This window comes from Herpailurus yagouaroundi, unplaced genomic scaffold (assembly GCF_014898765.1).
Source record: "Herpailurus yagouaroundi ecotype Mexico unplaced genomic scaffold, PumYag 197, whole genome shotgun sequence".
In the NCBI taxonomy this organism is placed as follows: Eukaryota; Metazoa; Chordata; class Mammalia; order Carnivora; family Felidae; genus Herpailurus; species Herpailurus yagouaroundi.
This window is the reverse complement of record NW_024412428.1, coordinates 26,664,999-26,680,986: the sequence shown is the minus strand read 5'-3', so window position 1 is coordinate 26,680,986 and position 15,988 is coordinate 26,664,999. Positions and strand designations below refer to the sequence as shown.

Sequence of the window (15,988 nt, the reverse complement as noted above, 5' to 3'; positions counted from 1 at the left end):
CAGCTAATAAATATTTTAAGCTGTGAAAACTCTTCAGTGTGGCATTTTTGTATTGGATAATAAAGGAAAAATCTGACCTGGCGAAAGCAGAGTTGTGAGAATCACCCCAGAGGAGCCCCAAGTGGCCAACTGCTTTAGCAAACACCTTAGAAGGTGAACAATGACAATGGACCACATGTAAAGGTGAAGGGCGCAGCTATAACATATATATATAACACATAACACATATAACATGGCAGAGTTTCATGCTTTCCCAAAGATCATCTCCAACTGTGTGTAACTGCATATACCCATTCTTTAGAGATTTAGTTTTTTGTGTGGTTTTTTTGTTTTTTTTGTTTTTTTTAAATTCTTTTCTTAACATTTTATTTATTTTTGAGAGACAGAGTGAGACAGAGCACAAGTTGGGGAGGGGCAGAGAGGGAGACACAGAATCGAAAGCAGGCTCTGAGCTGTCAGCGCGGAGCCTGACGTGGGGCTCGAACCCACAAACCGCGAGATCACGACCTGAGCCGAAGTCGGATGCTCAACTGACTGAGCCACCCAGGTGCCCCTAGAGATTTAGTTTTAAAGATCTAGCATAAGAATTCTAAACTACCATATTTCTTTTCATAGACACATTATAAGATACCATCACAATATCTGAACTTGAGTCAAAATTAAACGACTTTCTCCAATTCGGAAACCTACATTTTCTCCCCTTTATTATCTATCTGCAGGGGGTTTTTGCATCATTTCTAAATTCAACAGATCTTCCCTACTTAAAACAAAAAAACAAAAAAACAAAAAAATAACACGTGATATAAATTCAGAGAGTTAAAATATAAAGGCTGAACCTATTAGCCACACCTTAGAAAGAATGCAGTCACTCCCTTTCTCTCACTTACAATCCTACCAGGGAAGGGAAAGGGAGGGAAAACCAGCTTACTGGTTACCTTATTTATTTTCTACAACCCTGTGATAGGTTTGACTACCCTCCTTTTAACAGATGAAGGAAGTGAGGCTAGATTGCCCAAGGACACAGAGCTAGTATGTGCTGGAATTAGGACTCACACCCCACCGTGAGTCCAAAAACTCTCATGTCCTTGTTCACGAGAACGGAAGCCAATGCTTGGTGGATGGTGTTAGAGAGGAAGCAAAAGAGGGATGTAGAGATTCGCCATAAGGCTTTAAATTATACCTATCCGATGCTGCTTCTAAAAACAGAATTTGATGTCAAGTGTCTCACTGTGGAAAAACAGAACTACTCAGATGATTTGGCTGTCTGGAATTACCCAGGCTGGCAACGCGGAGAGAAGGTGGGTCTCCTTCAGAAGAACCCACTCCTTCACTCTTTCGCCCCTCATTGATATCCAGCTATAGAAACAATAGCTCGCTGAATGGGAAGAAGGGAAGAAAGGAGAGAGAGAGGAGGATAGGAGGGAAGGAAACTCTTGTGTATAAACTTCTAGGAATTTGGCCATGCATATACACTTTGCCAGAGACATTTTTCCTTAGCAAAGGGAAACATGAGAACATGTCGCTATTTTCAAAACGAACCCCAGAATAGCATGCTCTGGTCCACTCTTTCCTTTGGAGCTGACTTTTGTCTCGACCTTTTGCAGGAAGCACACTGACTAGTACAGGTACACTGTCTGGAAACAGGCTTTTTTTTTCTCTAAGAGAACAACGAAATTCCATGTTTTATAGGTACATTCCGAAAGACACAAGCTGATAAACTCTAATGTTTTACCGACATGAGCAAGTGAAAAATGAGACATTTGCCATCGATTTTAGAACAACGTGATATCCACCCTTAGGAGGCATATTTGCCTCCTAACCCGGCGAGATGAGGCACAGTGTGGAGGACTGTACCAGCTTTGTAGAGAAGCAGTCTGATCGTCCAGAGACTGCCGCCAGAGGCTCATCTCAGTTTGCTTAACAACTGACCTGGGGCCAGTGCTCCAAATCCCACTTAGGGGGTGGGGGCGACTGTGCCCAACTTCTCGTCCCCAGGACATCTGCGACTCTCCTCACCCCCACGAGGGAGGCTGGAAAGTTTCTCTTAGTCCTATACAGCTTGAACACAAATTAAATTCTTTGGTGCCGGAGGAGGGCTTTGTTCCTGAGCCCTAGAAGGCACTCTCATGCCCCGGCCCCCTAAAAAGGAAGGACGAATGAACAGGGAAGCCCTAAGCAGACTCTGCAGGTTACCAAGGAGGGGCTAAGTACACCTGTGACCTGTAGGTCCGGCCCGCACCAGAAGGTACTTTGCCCTAAAAAGCCATTGTTTGGAGCAAACGTGAACAGGAGTTTGAGTATAAAGGCTGAAAACATACACTTTCCACTACCGCATTTATACTGCATTGTAAGGGTTCCTTTGTAAGCCTAACTCCTCTACTAGGCTAGGAGCTCCCTGAGTCTGGGACTGTGTCCTCAAGGCCTTAGCCACTGTTGGGCTGACAGTGAAAGTCACACCATGCTTGTTGAATATGAGAAAAAAAATAAATGCTACAAACGCAAAGAGGGCTGCCCCCAAATGATAACGTAAGTTTGAAAGCTGATGTGGCACTGAAGTATTTACGAGAGAGAGCACAGAGACTAACTGTATGGAATCATCAGCGGCATCAAATCCGAAGTATCTGACGATCTGGAGAGCAGAGTATTTGAGCACAACCATGGATGTCAAGATGGGTCTAGAGATTGCTGCTCATTGACATATACCTCTCAGTGTGACGTATGAGGGAAAACTATTTAGAAATAGGGAAATTGAGCCTTGCACTAACTAGATTCAGATAATTCAGTATTTTCACCACTAAACCGCAGAGATCTAGATTACTAGGGAATAGCAATTGTTTCGAATGAAATCTCACTCTGGGTGAGCTAGTTAGTGTTAGCGTAATGAGTTTTTTGTGTACTAGGCTTAATAAAAAAAAAAGTGTATTAGTCGCTTCACACAAATATGGTAGAGTTGATGAATTACTCGTAAGGAAGGCAAATAACCCCTAGTCCTTTTTCGTAATTCTCTTATTTCAAAATACAGAAGTTTACCCTTAAGCACGTAGAATCTTTGATGACGATACAGGCCCAGATAAATGAAGTGATCTGCTCAAGTCACATGGCTAATTAATGATGAAGTGTAAGATTAGAATGTAGGTCTTGCGGGGCGCCTGGGTGGCGCAGTCGGTTAAGCGTCCAACTTCAGCCAGGTCACGATCTCGTGCTCCGTGAGTTCGAGCCCCGCGTCAGGCTCTGGGCTGATGGCTCAGAGCCTGGAGCCTGTTTCCGATTCTGTGTCTCCCTCTCTCTCTGCCCCTCCCCCGTTCATGCTCTGTTTCTCTCTGTCCCAAAAATAAATAAACGTTGAAAAAAAAAATTAAAAAAAAAAAAAAGAATGTAGGTCTTGCAACCCCGTATCTGCTATACTTTCCACCACATTAGTGGTTTTCAATTCGCGTCCTGCAGATCCTGCCGGCACCCTGGACAGGGCATGGGGGCTTGAAGGGCACTGTTCCACTGTTGGTCTCATGCTTTCTGTTCAGGTAGGCACACTGGACTTTAGCGCACAGGTATCCAGATTTGTGGATTTCATGCCAGTAAAAAAAAAAAACCCAAAAAACTATATACAATTACCATCATGTCAAAAGAGAAGGGATATTTTATGTACACATTGAAAAAATTTTTAAGAAGAGATATTTTAATGCAAAAGACTTTTGGAAGGACAGAATCTCAAAATAAATGGAGATTCTTTTTTTTAGTGTCTATTATTTATTTTTGAGAGAGAGAGAGGGACAGAGTACAAGCGGGGGAGGGGCAAGGAGAGAGGGAGACACAGAATCCAAGGCAGGTTCCAAGTCCCGAGTTGTCAGCACAGAGCCCAACACAGGGCTCGAACCCAGGAACTGTGAGATCATGATCTGACCTGAAGTCGGATGCTTAACTGACTGAGCCACCCAGGCGCCCCAAATGGAGATTCTTGATAAAGCACAACACTACCCCACATTGTCCTCATTTCTTAAGGATCACAGAAAAAAGCCGGTACGGAAAGTCACTGTTCTGTGGACCTGAATTTGGGAAGCAATTGTTTTATGGAAAGAACATAGAATTTGGGTCTTAAACACATCATAGTTATGGGGCATCCTCAGGTGAGTCCTTTTGATCTCTGTCTTCTATCCGCAAAGTTCAGTAACTCCTCACCCACCCACTGCTAGGTTTATTCCTCCACCAAAGAATTGAGTTTGGTTATTCTCATAATGTGGCCTCAGGACTCCCTGCAACAGAGCCATCCGAGGTACATATTACAAGCCCAAGTTCCTTGGCCCCACCCTGGGTGCAGTTCTCGGGAATGGGGTCTAATTCTAAGGAAACCCAGGTTCTTATTTTTCAAATGATGGTTGATGATATCTGCCCTAATCACTGCAGAGTCTGGAGGTAATATTACAAGGATAGAATTCCTTCGAGAATCTGCAGCAGCTGTAAAAGTGGAAATGAGAACAGGAAAAAAACAAGAGCAAGAACGACAAGAATGAAGAGAGTATCTGAAGAAGCCAAGTCACTCATTTTTTCACAGTCTGTATTCTCATCCTATGAACAGGGGTTGTGAACAAGACTGGGGACTTTTTAACCCCCTTTTAGAAGCTACACTATTTTCAAGCAATATCTTTTTTTTTTAAAAAAATTAATGTCTATATATTTCTGAGACAGAGACAGAGCATGAGTAGGGGAGGGGCAGAGAGAGAGGGAGACACAGAATCCAAAGCAGGCTCCAGGCCCTGAGCTGTCAGCACAGAGCCTGACACGGGGCTCGAACTCACAAACCGTGAGATCGTGACCTGAGCCGAAGTCAGTTGCTCAACCGACTGAGCCACCCAGGCGGTCCTCAAGCAATATCTTTCAATGAAGCATCATCGTTAGATAAATACAGAGTTGCCCTGATAGACGTGACCAGGCACCCTGTCCCTTCAGCATCCCCTCTCAGATACCAGTAGCCTCTGAGGTCCCCCACAGTAGATGATAACAGAATGATCTGATCTTTGAGGCATCATTCTGGCTCCAGAGAAGGTAAATCTAACCATCAAGCACCAGTCATCAACCAATGCCCCTGGTGTGACTATCATCAGCACAATCAGAAGATACTACCCTTAACTTAGAAAAAAAATCCATTACTGCCCTTAAGGCAGAGGTTCTAACCAAGTAAACCGTCTCCTTTCTTTCTTCATAGGACCTATGGAATCTGTCTCTTACTTTCCATCCTCCATGGCCACAGCCACAGTATAAATCTCTAGAAACTATCTGAGACACTCAGATAGTTTTGTAAACTTTCTGGTGTTTTCTTTCTTCATGTATAAATGTATATGTTATGTCTCAATTTTCATGCTGTAAGTAAAAATGAGATTTTCAGACAAAAACAAAAAGCCAAGATGGCGGCCACCATGAAGAAGACGGCTGCAGAAGTTGTCAATGTTACTTTTGAAGATCAACAAAAGATAAACAAATTGGCACGGAATGCAAGTAGAATCACAGAGCTGAAAGAGGAAGTAGAAGTAAAAAAGAAACAACTCCAAAACTTAGGAGATGCTTGTAAGGACATCATGCTTGCGGATGATGATTGCTTAATGATAACCCTATCAAATTGGGATGTTTTCATTAGCCATTCTCAAGAAGAAACACAGGAAATGTTAGAAGAAGCAAAGAAAAATTTGCAAGAAGAAATTGATCCCCTAGAAGCCAGAGTGGAATCAATTCAGGGGGCGTTAGCAGATTTGAAAGTTCAGTTATACGCAAAATTCGGGAGCAACATCAACCTCGAAGCTGATAACAGTTAAACATTTTATAATACTTTTTAAAAATGTGTTTAATAAACTTGAATATCATTTAAAACGACAATTTCCCAGGGGCGCCTGGGTGGCGCAGTTGGTTGCCAGAAAAATTTAGATGAGAAAAGGATAATTGTCAAACTCTCTTGAAAATATTAAATGTCAAAATTAAGAAGAAGTAGAAACCTTGACTTAATAAGTGTTTAATGATCGGGGCGCCTGGGTGGCGCAGTCGGTTAAGCGTCCAACTTCAGCCAGGTCACGATCTCGCGGTCCGTGAGTTCGAGCCCCGCGTCAGGCTCTGGGCTGATGGCTCAGAGCCTGGAGCCTGTTTCCGATTCTGTGTCTCCCTCTCTCTCTGCCCCTCCCCCGTTCATGCTCTGTCTCTGTCTGTCCCATAAATAAATAAAAAACGTTGATAAAACGACAATTTCCCTTCTTCAAATGACATGGAAAGCAAAACTTTCTTTTTTAAAATTTTTCATTTATTGAATGGAAACTTGCCTATTTTCACCTGTCTTGCTTATTTATTTTATGTTTTTAACAGAAGAGAGTATTCATCAATGTATTTTGCATAACTATTCTATCAAGTGTAGGGGCTTTATGTCATGTTATTAAAATTGGTTAAGCAACAACAAAAAAAGGCTGTCCTGACCTTCAGACCCCTTTAGTTAACTGCAAGCCTTCTTTCTAACTCCTTGTCTTGTCACAAATCCAACTGTGATCAGGTTTCCGTTCCTATCCCTACAGTCCTCACAGGGATACTTCAAACTCATCACCTGCCAAACTGCTCACATTCTCTGGCTGCTTTCATTGACGAGCACATTTGTCTAGGGCTCTTGCTGAACAATCAGGCTCCAACCTCTTGTTCCCCACCCTTGACATGTATTTCACTCAGTGCCCCCATCTTGGTGGACGTTGAGGTCAAATCTTTGGATTCGTTCCTGACACATTTGCTCTCCTCACGTCCTATTCAGCCTGAGTCCTGTCACAACCATGAAAGAATGGCCACTTTTCTTCCCCCGTGCTCAGCTCACTCCACTCCAGCTTCCTGGATTGCTTGCTGTTCAGGCACATCAAGCACATTCCAGTTTGTCCATGCTGGGTCCTCTACCTGGAATACTCCCCCCCCCCCCGACCCCCCACACACACATATCTGAATGGATACAATCGTTCTTTTCATTCAGGTTTCTGTTTGAATGTCATCTCTTCATAGAGGTCTTACCTAACCACCCTATTTAAAACAGTCCTTCCAGGGGCGCCTGGGTGGTTCAGTAGGTTGAGCGTCCAACTTCAGCTTAGGTCATGCATGATCTCACGGTTTGTGAGCTCGAGCCCCGCATCGGCCTTGTTGCTGTCAGCATAGATCCCACTTCCGATCCTCTGTCCCCTCTCTGCCCCTACCCTACTTGTGTGTGCGTGCGTGCTCTCTCTCTCTCAAACGTAAATAAAACATTTTTTAAATTTTAAAAATGGTGCTTCCGTTGCTCTATCTTTACCCTGATTTATTTATTTTTTTCATAATATTACCACCTGAAATTCAATTATATACACTTTCGTTGATATGTTTACTATCTGGTTCTGTTCTCCTGAGATATTCAGCCACACGAGTTCTGAACTGTAACTGTGTTTTTAACCCAGTATCCCCAGTGTTAAGAATAATACAGACTCTTAGAAGGCGTCTGATCAATACTGGGAAGGAAAGAAAGGGAAAAATTTGATTTTGTTCTTAAAGCCCTCATTTCATCAACTACCCCTTTACACTTAATGTCAACGTACATTGACATATTTAAAAAACTTAATTGCGATAAAATACACATGAAATTTACTGTCAACCATTTCGAGTGTATAGTTCAGGGGCATTCCCATTGTTGTACAACCATCACCATCCTCTATCTCCAAAACTCTTCTCATTTTGCAAAACTAAAACTTTGTACCTATTAGAGAACAGCTCCCCATTTCTCCCACCTCTAGTCCCTGGAAACCACTATTGTACCTTCTGTTTCTGTGAAGTCGACTATCTAGGTATCTCATACAGGTGGAATCCTACAGTATTTGTCTTTTTTGTGACTGGCTTATTTCACTTAGCATAATGTCCTCGAGGTTCATCCGCGTTGTAGCATGTCGCTCGGTGTCAGAACTTCCTTCCTTTTTAAGGCTGAATGATACCGCATTTGTATGTGTATAGCACGTTTTGTTTGCCCATTTGCCCATCAACTGGACAACTGGGTTGCTTCTGCCTTTTGGCTATTTTGAATAATGCTGCTGTGAAAATGAGTGTACAAATATCTCTTTGAGACCCTGCTTTAAATTCTTTTGGACACATACCCAGAAGTAGAATTGCTGGATCATATGGTAATTCTATTTTTACTTTTTTTTGAGCATCTGCCATGCTGTTTTCCATAGCAGCTGCATCATTTTGTATTCCTACCAGCAGTGAACAAGTGTTCCAATTCCTCCCCATCCTCACCAATACTCATTTTCTGTTTTTTTGGCTAGTAGTCATCCTAAGGGGTGTGAGGATGTCATTCATTTGGTTTTGATTTGCATTTCTCTCATGAATAGTGATATTGAGCATCTTTCACATACCTGTTGGCCATTTGTATGTCTTTTCCGGAGAAAGGTCTATTCAAGTCCTTCGCCCATTTTTGAAGTTTTGGGTTGTTTGTTTCTTACTGTTGCTGTTGAGCTGTAGGAGTTCTTTGTATATTCTGGGTATTAATCCTTTATGATAGATGTATGATTTATAAATTACTTTCTCTCATTCAGGGGGTTGCTAAATACTGTATATTTTTAATTCCTTGAGTTGGTTGGTGTCCTCTTAAGCTGTCCATAATTTATTTTGGAGGGTCTACTCCTAGAGAAGAGAGATGGTGCCTCGGTTTGACCCGTGCAATTCTTAGCAAACAAGGCTGTCTATGTAGGCTTTCTGAGGATGATTACAAAACGATGCAGGATACTATTTGGTATCACTTTTCGTTCAATAGTGGCCAACAAATGAAAGTACAACTGGTAATTAAAAGCACATAATGTTGCCTGATTATGAATAAAATGTCCCAGCTCACTAGAGCATAATTCCTACAGCATTAGTGGAGAATTAACTAGCTTTATTAAAGATTTGGAGGACTAGTCACTTTTTCATCATCCTTTAATTAAAACCTCTACATCTTGCACTTGAAAGCCTTTGTTTCTTACCCATTATTTTCATTCTTTATTCTGTCTTTAAAAAACGAGGATGAAAAATTTTAAAAAGCACAAAAGTTTTTAAATGAGCTTTTCATGCTCTGTAATAATAGAAAGGCATGGTTTTCTAAAATATTGAGGAAACATAAGATTTTAATGTTCTTTGAACTAGAAGGCCAAGAAAAAGAAGAAAAGCAGTGTGGTTAGCAGAACATTTTGGATTTAACGTTCTTGTATAGGCTGAAAGAAATTTATATTAATACACAATTTCTTTCCACCTCCCTGTTTACACCAGATTAAAGATACCACGGTCCACGGGTACCAGGTCAAAGTCTTACGGCGCCAATCGTCCAGTCATAGCACAGCTTACTTTACTTCTTTGTGTGGAATAGTTATTTGCCCTTGGAAAATGGCACAGCAAGACAGCCTCCCTCACCCTTGGCTCCCCTCTTCTCCCAAAGACCCACACCTGAGTGCTACACACAGTGCTGGATGGACACATACAGACATTCAATACAAGTTGCTGAAATTAATTAATAATTTAAATCCTATTAGCCAGGATTTGTTGGGTATTATGCGCCAGACTTCCTGCTGTGTGCTTCACAGTCATGATGTCACAATGCCAGAGGCAACTCTTGTCACTTCATGACCATGAAACTATTTACACTCAATTCCATATTTCTCCCCATAAGCTCCCAGTTATGGACTTTTTCTCCTCTAAAAATTCTACTCTATCCTACTTAAGGAAAGGAGAAGTTGCTTGGTATTTTTTATTTTGATTTTGGGACTCCCATCTCTAAATCCTTTCATGCAAGTAGACCTTATTACATAGGTAATTTCAGCCCAGCTGAGAAGAAATCTAGGAATAACATATTTTTTGTTTCATCTTCTGTTACTGAATGTAGCCTGATGCCTTTTGCAAGAAGAAAAAAACTGACATTACGTATGTGATAAAGAATCTGAGTGATAGAAAGCAAGAAGAGAGCCAGGTAACTTTCTACACCAGGATTATTATTTGTATGATTAAAATATAAAGACACCTGAATTTATCTTTTCTGTTTATTCTATTTGAATCTCATAAAGTCTATGTCTCTGCTTTCTTCTAAATATTGTTTTCCATATTTCACACATCTAATTAGGTAAACACAATGCAAAGTGAGATGATACACTGTTTGGAAAACCATAAAATTATAGAGTTGATAGACTTCCATTATAATCCAATTTTCATTCTGTCATAATTTTCCAAAAGGGCTTCCTTTGGGGTTGAAACTTTCTAAGCTTGATTCAGCTCAAAGCGGAGTGTTTTGATTCACCTGAATTTGGAGAAGGAAGATTCAACTCAACCTTTTCTCTGCTGATCATATGGAATTTCTTTCCTAGCAAAACAGATCAGGCTTAATCTCCTTTTTTTTTTTTGATGTAGTCTCTGACACATTTCGGGAGCCACTCTCCTTAATTCTTGAGCACTTAACAAGATTATTCCAGTCATGCAAGTGGTACAGAAGATGATGACATAATGATGAGGTCACATTCATTGCCCCGTCTCTGTCCAGTCCTACCTCTTGCACAGTGTACACCCTAGTACAAGCCCATCCTATACAAAGGCCTATTGTCTTCCTATTGATAACCTAGAACTGCTGGATCAAATGGAATGTGTATTTTAAACAGTAATATATGCTGCTAAACTATCTTCCAAAAGGACTGCACTAACTTAGTATAATTTCACTTAAAGTACATACATGAGAGTATCTATTTCCCATATTCATCAACAGTGACATTACCATTCTCTTGGATAAAACTTTCTTCATTGTTATTTTAATATGAAATTCCAAAATTGGTATGAGTCTGCTAACATAATTCCCCTTCTTAGGTCATTTGTTTTTTTTTCAAACAGAAATTTTTCCTTATCCTAGGAGTTCTGAAATTTCATCAAGATGCACCTAGCTATATGTTATTTTTCTTTCATTGTGCTAGAAGTCTGCCAAGCCATTTAATCTCAAAACACAAAGTCTATCTTCAACTTAGAGAAAATATCTTTTTTTTTTTTAAGTTCATTTATTTATTTGGGGAGAGAGAGAGAGAGAGAGAGAGCATGCACACACGTGTGTGAATGGAGAGGGGAGCAGAGAGAGAGGGAGAGAGAAAAATCCCAAGCAGTTTCCACACTATTATGGGGGGCTCGATCCCAGGAACCATGAGATCATGAGCTGAGATGAAATCAAGAGTCAGACGCTTAACCAACTGAGCCATCCTGGTGCCCCCAACCTAACCATTAATGTGGCTGTCGCACTAAGTTGTCCAACCTGGAACACTCTGAGTTTAGATGCCAACAATGCCTCTGACTCAGGATCCCTCTGAATCAATTATTAAAGCTAGGGTGACTCTCCTGTGTGCGTGTTATGTTTTAATATGTATCTAATATTTCAAGCGGCATGTGAGCAAAGGCTACCTTGGAGCAGGCAGGAAATAACTAAACAAAGTATCCTGTGTTCACAGTATCTCAAACAATACCCATCAGCTTTCATAAATCATCTGTTTCAATGGAGGTAACAAGCTTGACATAGATATTGTTAAGAACTAAAGTACGTAATCAGAGTAGACAAGATGTCTGGGGGATTTACTCTGTGATAGACAGAAAGAGTAAAATTTCTCCAAAAGAACTAAAGCTGAACAAAGGAAAGGTGCTGCCATTCAATTATTTCTTACTTATCACTTCTGATAGGAAGCCACCTGGGAGTGACCCTGCCGAGTCTACCTGTGTTAAAGTGCCCTCGTCTAGAGCCCGTCATACAAGTGATGCTAAGAAATGAAAATTATATGGCTTGGCAAATGGTTGTAGCTGAATGCCAACCAGCAGAAATCCGTCCTGTGTAGACATAATGCAACGCCAGAATGTGAAAACCGTTATCTTTCCATATTCGCCCTGAATTGTATGTGGAATAAACCACATTGAGAATGACTGAAAGTTAAGAGTACAGTTACGGGGACGATCACATTAAACAAAACTGCCTACATTAAAGTATATTTGGCTATTTTTAAACCTGTAGGCATAAACAGAAGCTTGCTAAATGATTAAAATCAAATTAGCATAATTTAGGATCTGAAATTATTACAGTCGTAATGTAATGACTACATTTCTTTAAACCTAGTTAATGGCAAAGCACTGTTACTTCCTTTTAGGAAGAAATTACATTAACTAATATCATTGGATACCATTGAGATTAGCCAGTTCATCTCCATAGGAGCCAAAATTTGTACCAGTAATTAGAATGCTAATATTTTATAGATAATTATGATGAAAGTTTCTTGTCCACATACAGGAGTAAGAGGGAAAGTGAATTTTCTACCACTCTGTGAAAAACGCTATTCAAAATGTAAATGCAAATAAATAAAAGCTAAGATGAACATAAACTAAAAACAAATAAGCTCTAGAGATCTGTTGTACAATATTGTGGTCGTAGTCAAAAATGCTGTATTGTTCACTTAAAAATTTGAGAGGGTAGATCTATGTTACGTGTTCTTACACCACAATAAAATGCTTTAAAAAATAGTATTATTAGAGTAATGGGACCATAGGAGGTTTTGTATTTTGCCTAAATCTTCAAAACATTTGACTTCAAGATGCTAAACACTGAAAGAATAACTTTGTTCCCTTACAAAATACTTTTTGTAGGAGATTCTATGAAATAAACAAAAAGAAGAAAATGAATTACCCATAATTCTTCTATCCTGAGATACGACCATTGTTTAACAGTTTGATATACACTTTCAGGTTTTCCTATTGACTGTATTTTTATTTAAAACATGGGACATTTCTGTCCCTTTATTACTGAACAATACACTGTGGACTTTTTTCAGCAATTAAAAATGGTCTTCCTTAACAGCAATTCTTAAAGTAGAGACTTCAGACTTTTATGTGTCCCTGAGATCCTTTCCTTGGGTCTGGGAAGTCAAATCTATTTTCATAATAATATTAAAATGTTACTTGCCTTTTTCACCATGTTGACATTTGCACTGGTGAATCAAAAGCAATGGTGGGTTGGGGCATCTGGGTGGCTCAGTCAGTTAAGTGTCCGACTTCAGCTCAGGTCATGATCTCACAGTTTGTGGGTTCAAGCCCCACGTCAGGCTCTGTGCTGACAGCTCAGAGCCTGGAGCCTGCTTCAGATTCTGAGTCTCTCTCTCTCTGTCTCTCTCTGCCCCCTCCCACTCAACGCTCTCTCTCTCTCTCTCTCTCTCAAAAAGAAATAAACATTTTAAAAAAATTTTAAAAAACCAATGGTGGGTAAAACTGTTGTAGCCTTAAAAAGAATCCAGGTAGGTTTTGAGTTTTGGTGCACTGCAAAGAATCAAATCCATAATTATCCAAAAAGGCTATTAAAATACTCCTCTCTTTACAGTGACATATATATTTGTGGAGCTGGAGTCTTTTTATTCTTCAATTGAAACATATCAGAACACACTGAATAGCAAAGCAGGTATAAGAATCCATGTCTTCTCCTAACCCAGTCAAGTAAGATACTAAAGAGATTTGCAAAAATATAAAAGAACACTCACCTTTTTACTAATATTTTTTTAAGAAATACATTTTCCAAAAAGTGTGTTATTTATGTTAACACATAATGTATTTGTTGTTTTTAAATGGATCAGTACATAAACATATTAAAAATTTCTACATAGTTTCTAACATAGTAAATACTGACAGATATAAACCACATGAATAAAAAGCTTTTTGGAATCCTCACTAAGTTTTAAGAAGTCTTGAGACCAAAATGTTCGGGAAATGCTGTTTTATAGCAGGATTTTTATCAAAAGTATATTGGTCTTTTTTTTTTAAGTTTGTTTATTTTGAGAGAGAGTGAGAGAGAGCACAAGTGGAGTAGGGGCAGAGAGAGAGAGAGAGAGAGAGAGAGAGAGAGAGAGAGAGAGAGAGAATCCCAAGCAGGCTCTGCACTGTCAGTATGGAGCCCAACGCGGGGCTCAAACCCATGAACCATGAGATCATGACCTGAGCTGAGATCAAGAGTCAGGTGTTTAACAGACTGAGCCACCCAGGTACCCCTCTTTTTTAATGGACATGTCTTAATTTATTTAACTCCAGAATATACAATTCTTGAAAGCAAAGAAAACTGTAAATCCTAAAGGGCCTAGTAAAAGATTTGCTCCCAGTGAGTAAATAAGATTGAGCAATGCTCAATCAGGTTGAATCCCAGCCACCTTAGTTTTGTTTTGTTTTTTTTTTTTCCTCTTCATCCCTACTGCCTCTCAGATGAATCAGTGGAAATCTGCATGGCATGATCCTAAATGAATTAGAAGTATCATTTAATCAGCCTTTTTTTTTTTTATGAGGTTAAGAACATATTTATAATAGTAAAAACTCATGGACCAGTTTATTTCATAAATCCGGATTTTCTTCAATCAGGATTATCTACGCTAATGAATTGATTTTTAAAATTAACCTAGGATAAAACAAAAACAAAAACAAAAACTAAAACAGTCTGCCCAGTCCTAAAGCATACAAATCCATAACAGGCTATTCTCTCATTCATTATATCACTCTTTAATGAATTAAATATAGAGAGAGTTGGCCTCATTAAACTCAACCGTCTCTGGGGGGCTTACCTAAATAACTTTAAACCAGACTATACTCCTTGCAACCTTTTCTGCAGTACTTAGGAATCTTCATTGTTATCGAGGCCTTGAGCACCCATTTTAAGTAGTCTAGGGTACCAGTGCCAGAATTGTAAAGAGCGCAACTGAATGACAGTCCAGTCACGTAAAGTTCCAAAAGCGTGAGCACTGGAGCTCACACTCCAGTTTTAAAAACCAGTGAGATCTGCTTTTAATGCGGCACGCATCTGGGAATTTTTATCGGTGATTTTCAAACCGCAAGAGCTGTTTTTGCTCTCCAAACACTGACACTAGGTTTTCCTATTTTAAAACAAAACACGCCCTCCTGTCCAACATACCCTTTCTGTTTTACGACTCCATCACAGACTCTGGGTTCTCAGTACGTGGAGATTCTAAGGAAACATAGGAGGAGGGTATGGAACCATCCACTGGGTCCTCTTCCCACTTCCCGTTGGGCCCAGGACACAGGATTGTGTCCTCAAGACTCAGCCTCGTAGTGTCGCTGCAACCAGTGGATTGCACTCTTGTCACCGCGATGACACCCTTCATCTATGGCCTCACTTCTAAATATCACCTTTTTCCTCTTCCAGGGTCAGTGGGTGATTTCTTTGGACAGATTCTTGGCATTTTCGGGGGATAATGTTCTTGTCTTCTTTCTCTTGCAGAACAGAAGAGGGACAAAAAAACATAGAGGAAAAAATAGAACTAAAAAACCTGTCCCCTACCTCATGCCCTAACTCCTAAAGGGTAAAGACAAAGGTGCCATTGCCAAGGATGGTCCATGCATCTAAGGTAGATCTTCTCACAGATACTGAAGGTGATGCTGTTGTAATATTCACAGATGGTGACGGTAGGAATGGGTGCCGCTCAAGCCGAAGCCTTAGGTGGCCTTCTAAGGCCGGCCCTTCGAAAGTGGCAACAATGTTGTCCTCCAGAGACAATTTTGGTTGTGACAACGTGGGTTGGGGGCTGCCATTGGCATCTGGTGGCTAGAAGTTAGGGATGTTGCTCCACGCCCTCCAATGCACAGGACGGCCCCCACAACACCGTATTCTCTGGCCCCACATGTTGGAAACCCTGCCCTGGCATTAGCAAAACACACAGCTTTGGGGCCCACGGATGTAAAGGGGAAGCCTACTGACATTACTCAATAGTTCATTCAACTATCTGTACTTTTGTGCCATTTTCCTTAGCCGAGGTATCTGATCCCCAGCTCTAATACTTATTAGCCGTGTGACCTCGAGCAAGGAACTTAAACTCTGTACTTTACGTCTGAACATGAAAAAAAAATAATGCCTCCACACAACTGTTGTGAAGATTGCATCAGACGAGACAAACAAAACGCTTGGTGATAAATGTTAGCTGTCACTACCTTCACT

General features: G+C 40.4%; 2 protein-coding genes across 11 annotated transcripts in view; one reads left to right on the top strand and one right to left on the bottom strand.

The window, feature by feature from the left end:
• Window positions 1-15,988, bottom strand: part of ENOX1 (ecto-NOX disulfide-thiol exchanger 1) — a 555,199-nt gene that overhangs the window by 303,021 nt on the left and 236,190 nt on the right. The window lies entirely within an intron of this gene.
• On the top strand, window positions 5,400-5,865 carry LOC121013003 (prefoldin subunit 4-like). The gene has a single exon (XM_040448523.1). The coding sequence runs from the start codon at window positions 5,400-5,402 to the stop codon at window positions 5,802-5,804; it is 405 nt and encodes a 134-aa protein (XP_040304457.1). The 3' UTR covers window positions 5,805-5,865.

Coding starts and splice junctions, on each gene's coding strand:
- LOC121013003 (XM_040448523.1), top strand. CDS start 5,400: ATGGCGGCCACCATGAAGAAGACGGCTGCAGAAGTTGTCAATGTTACT.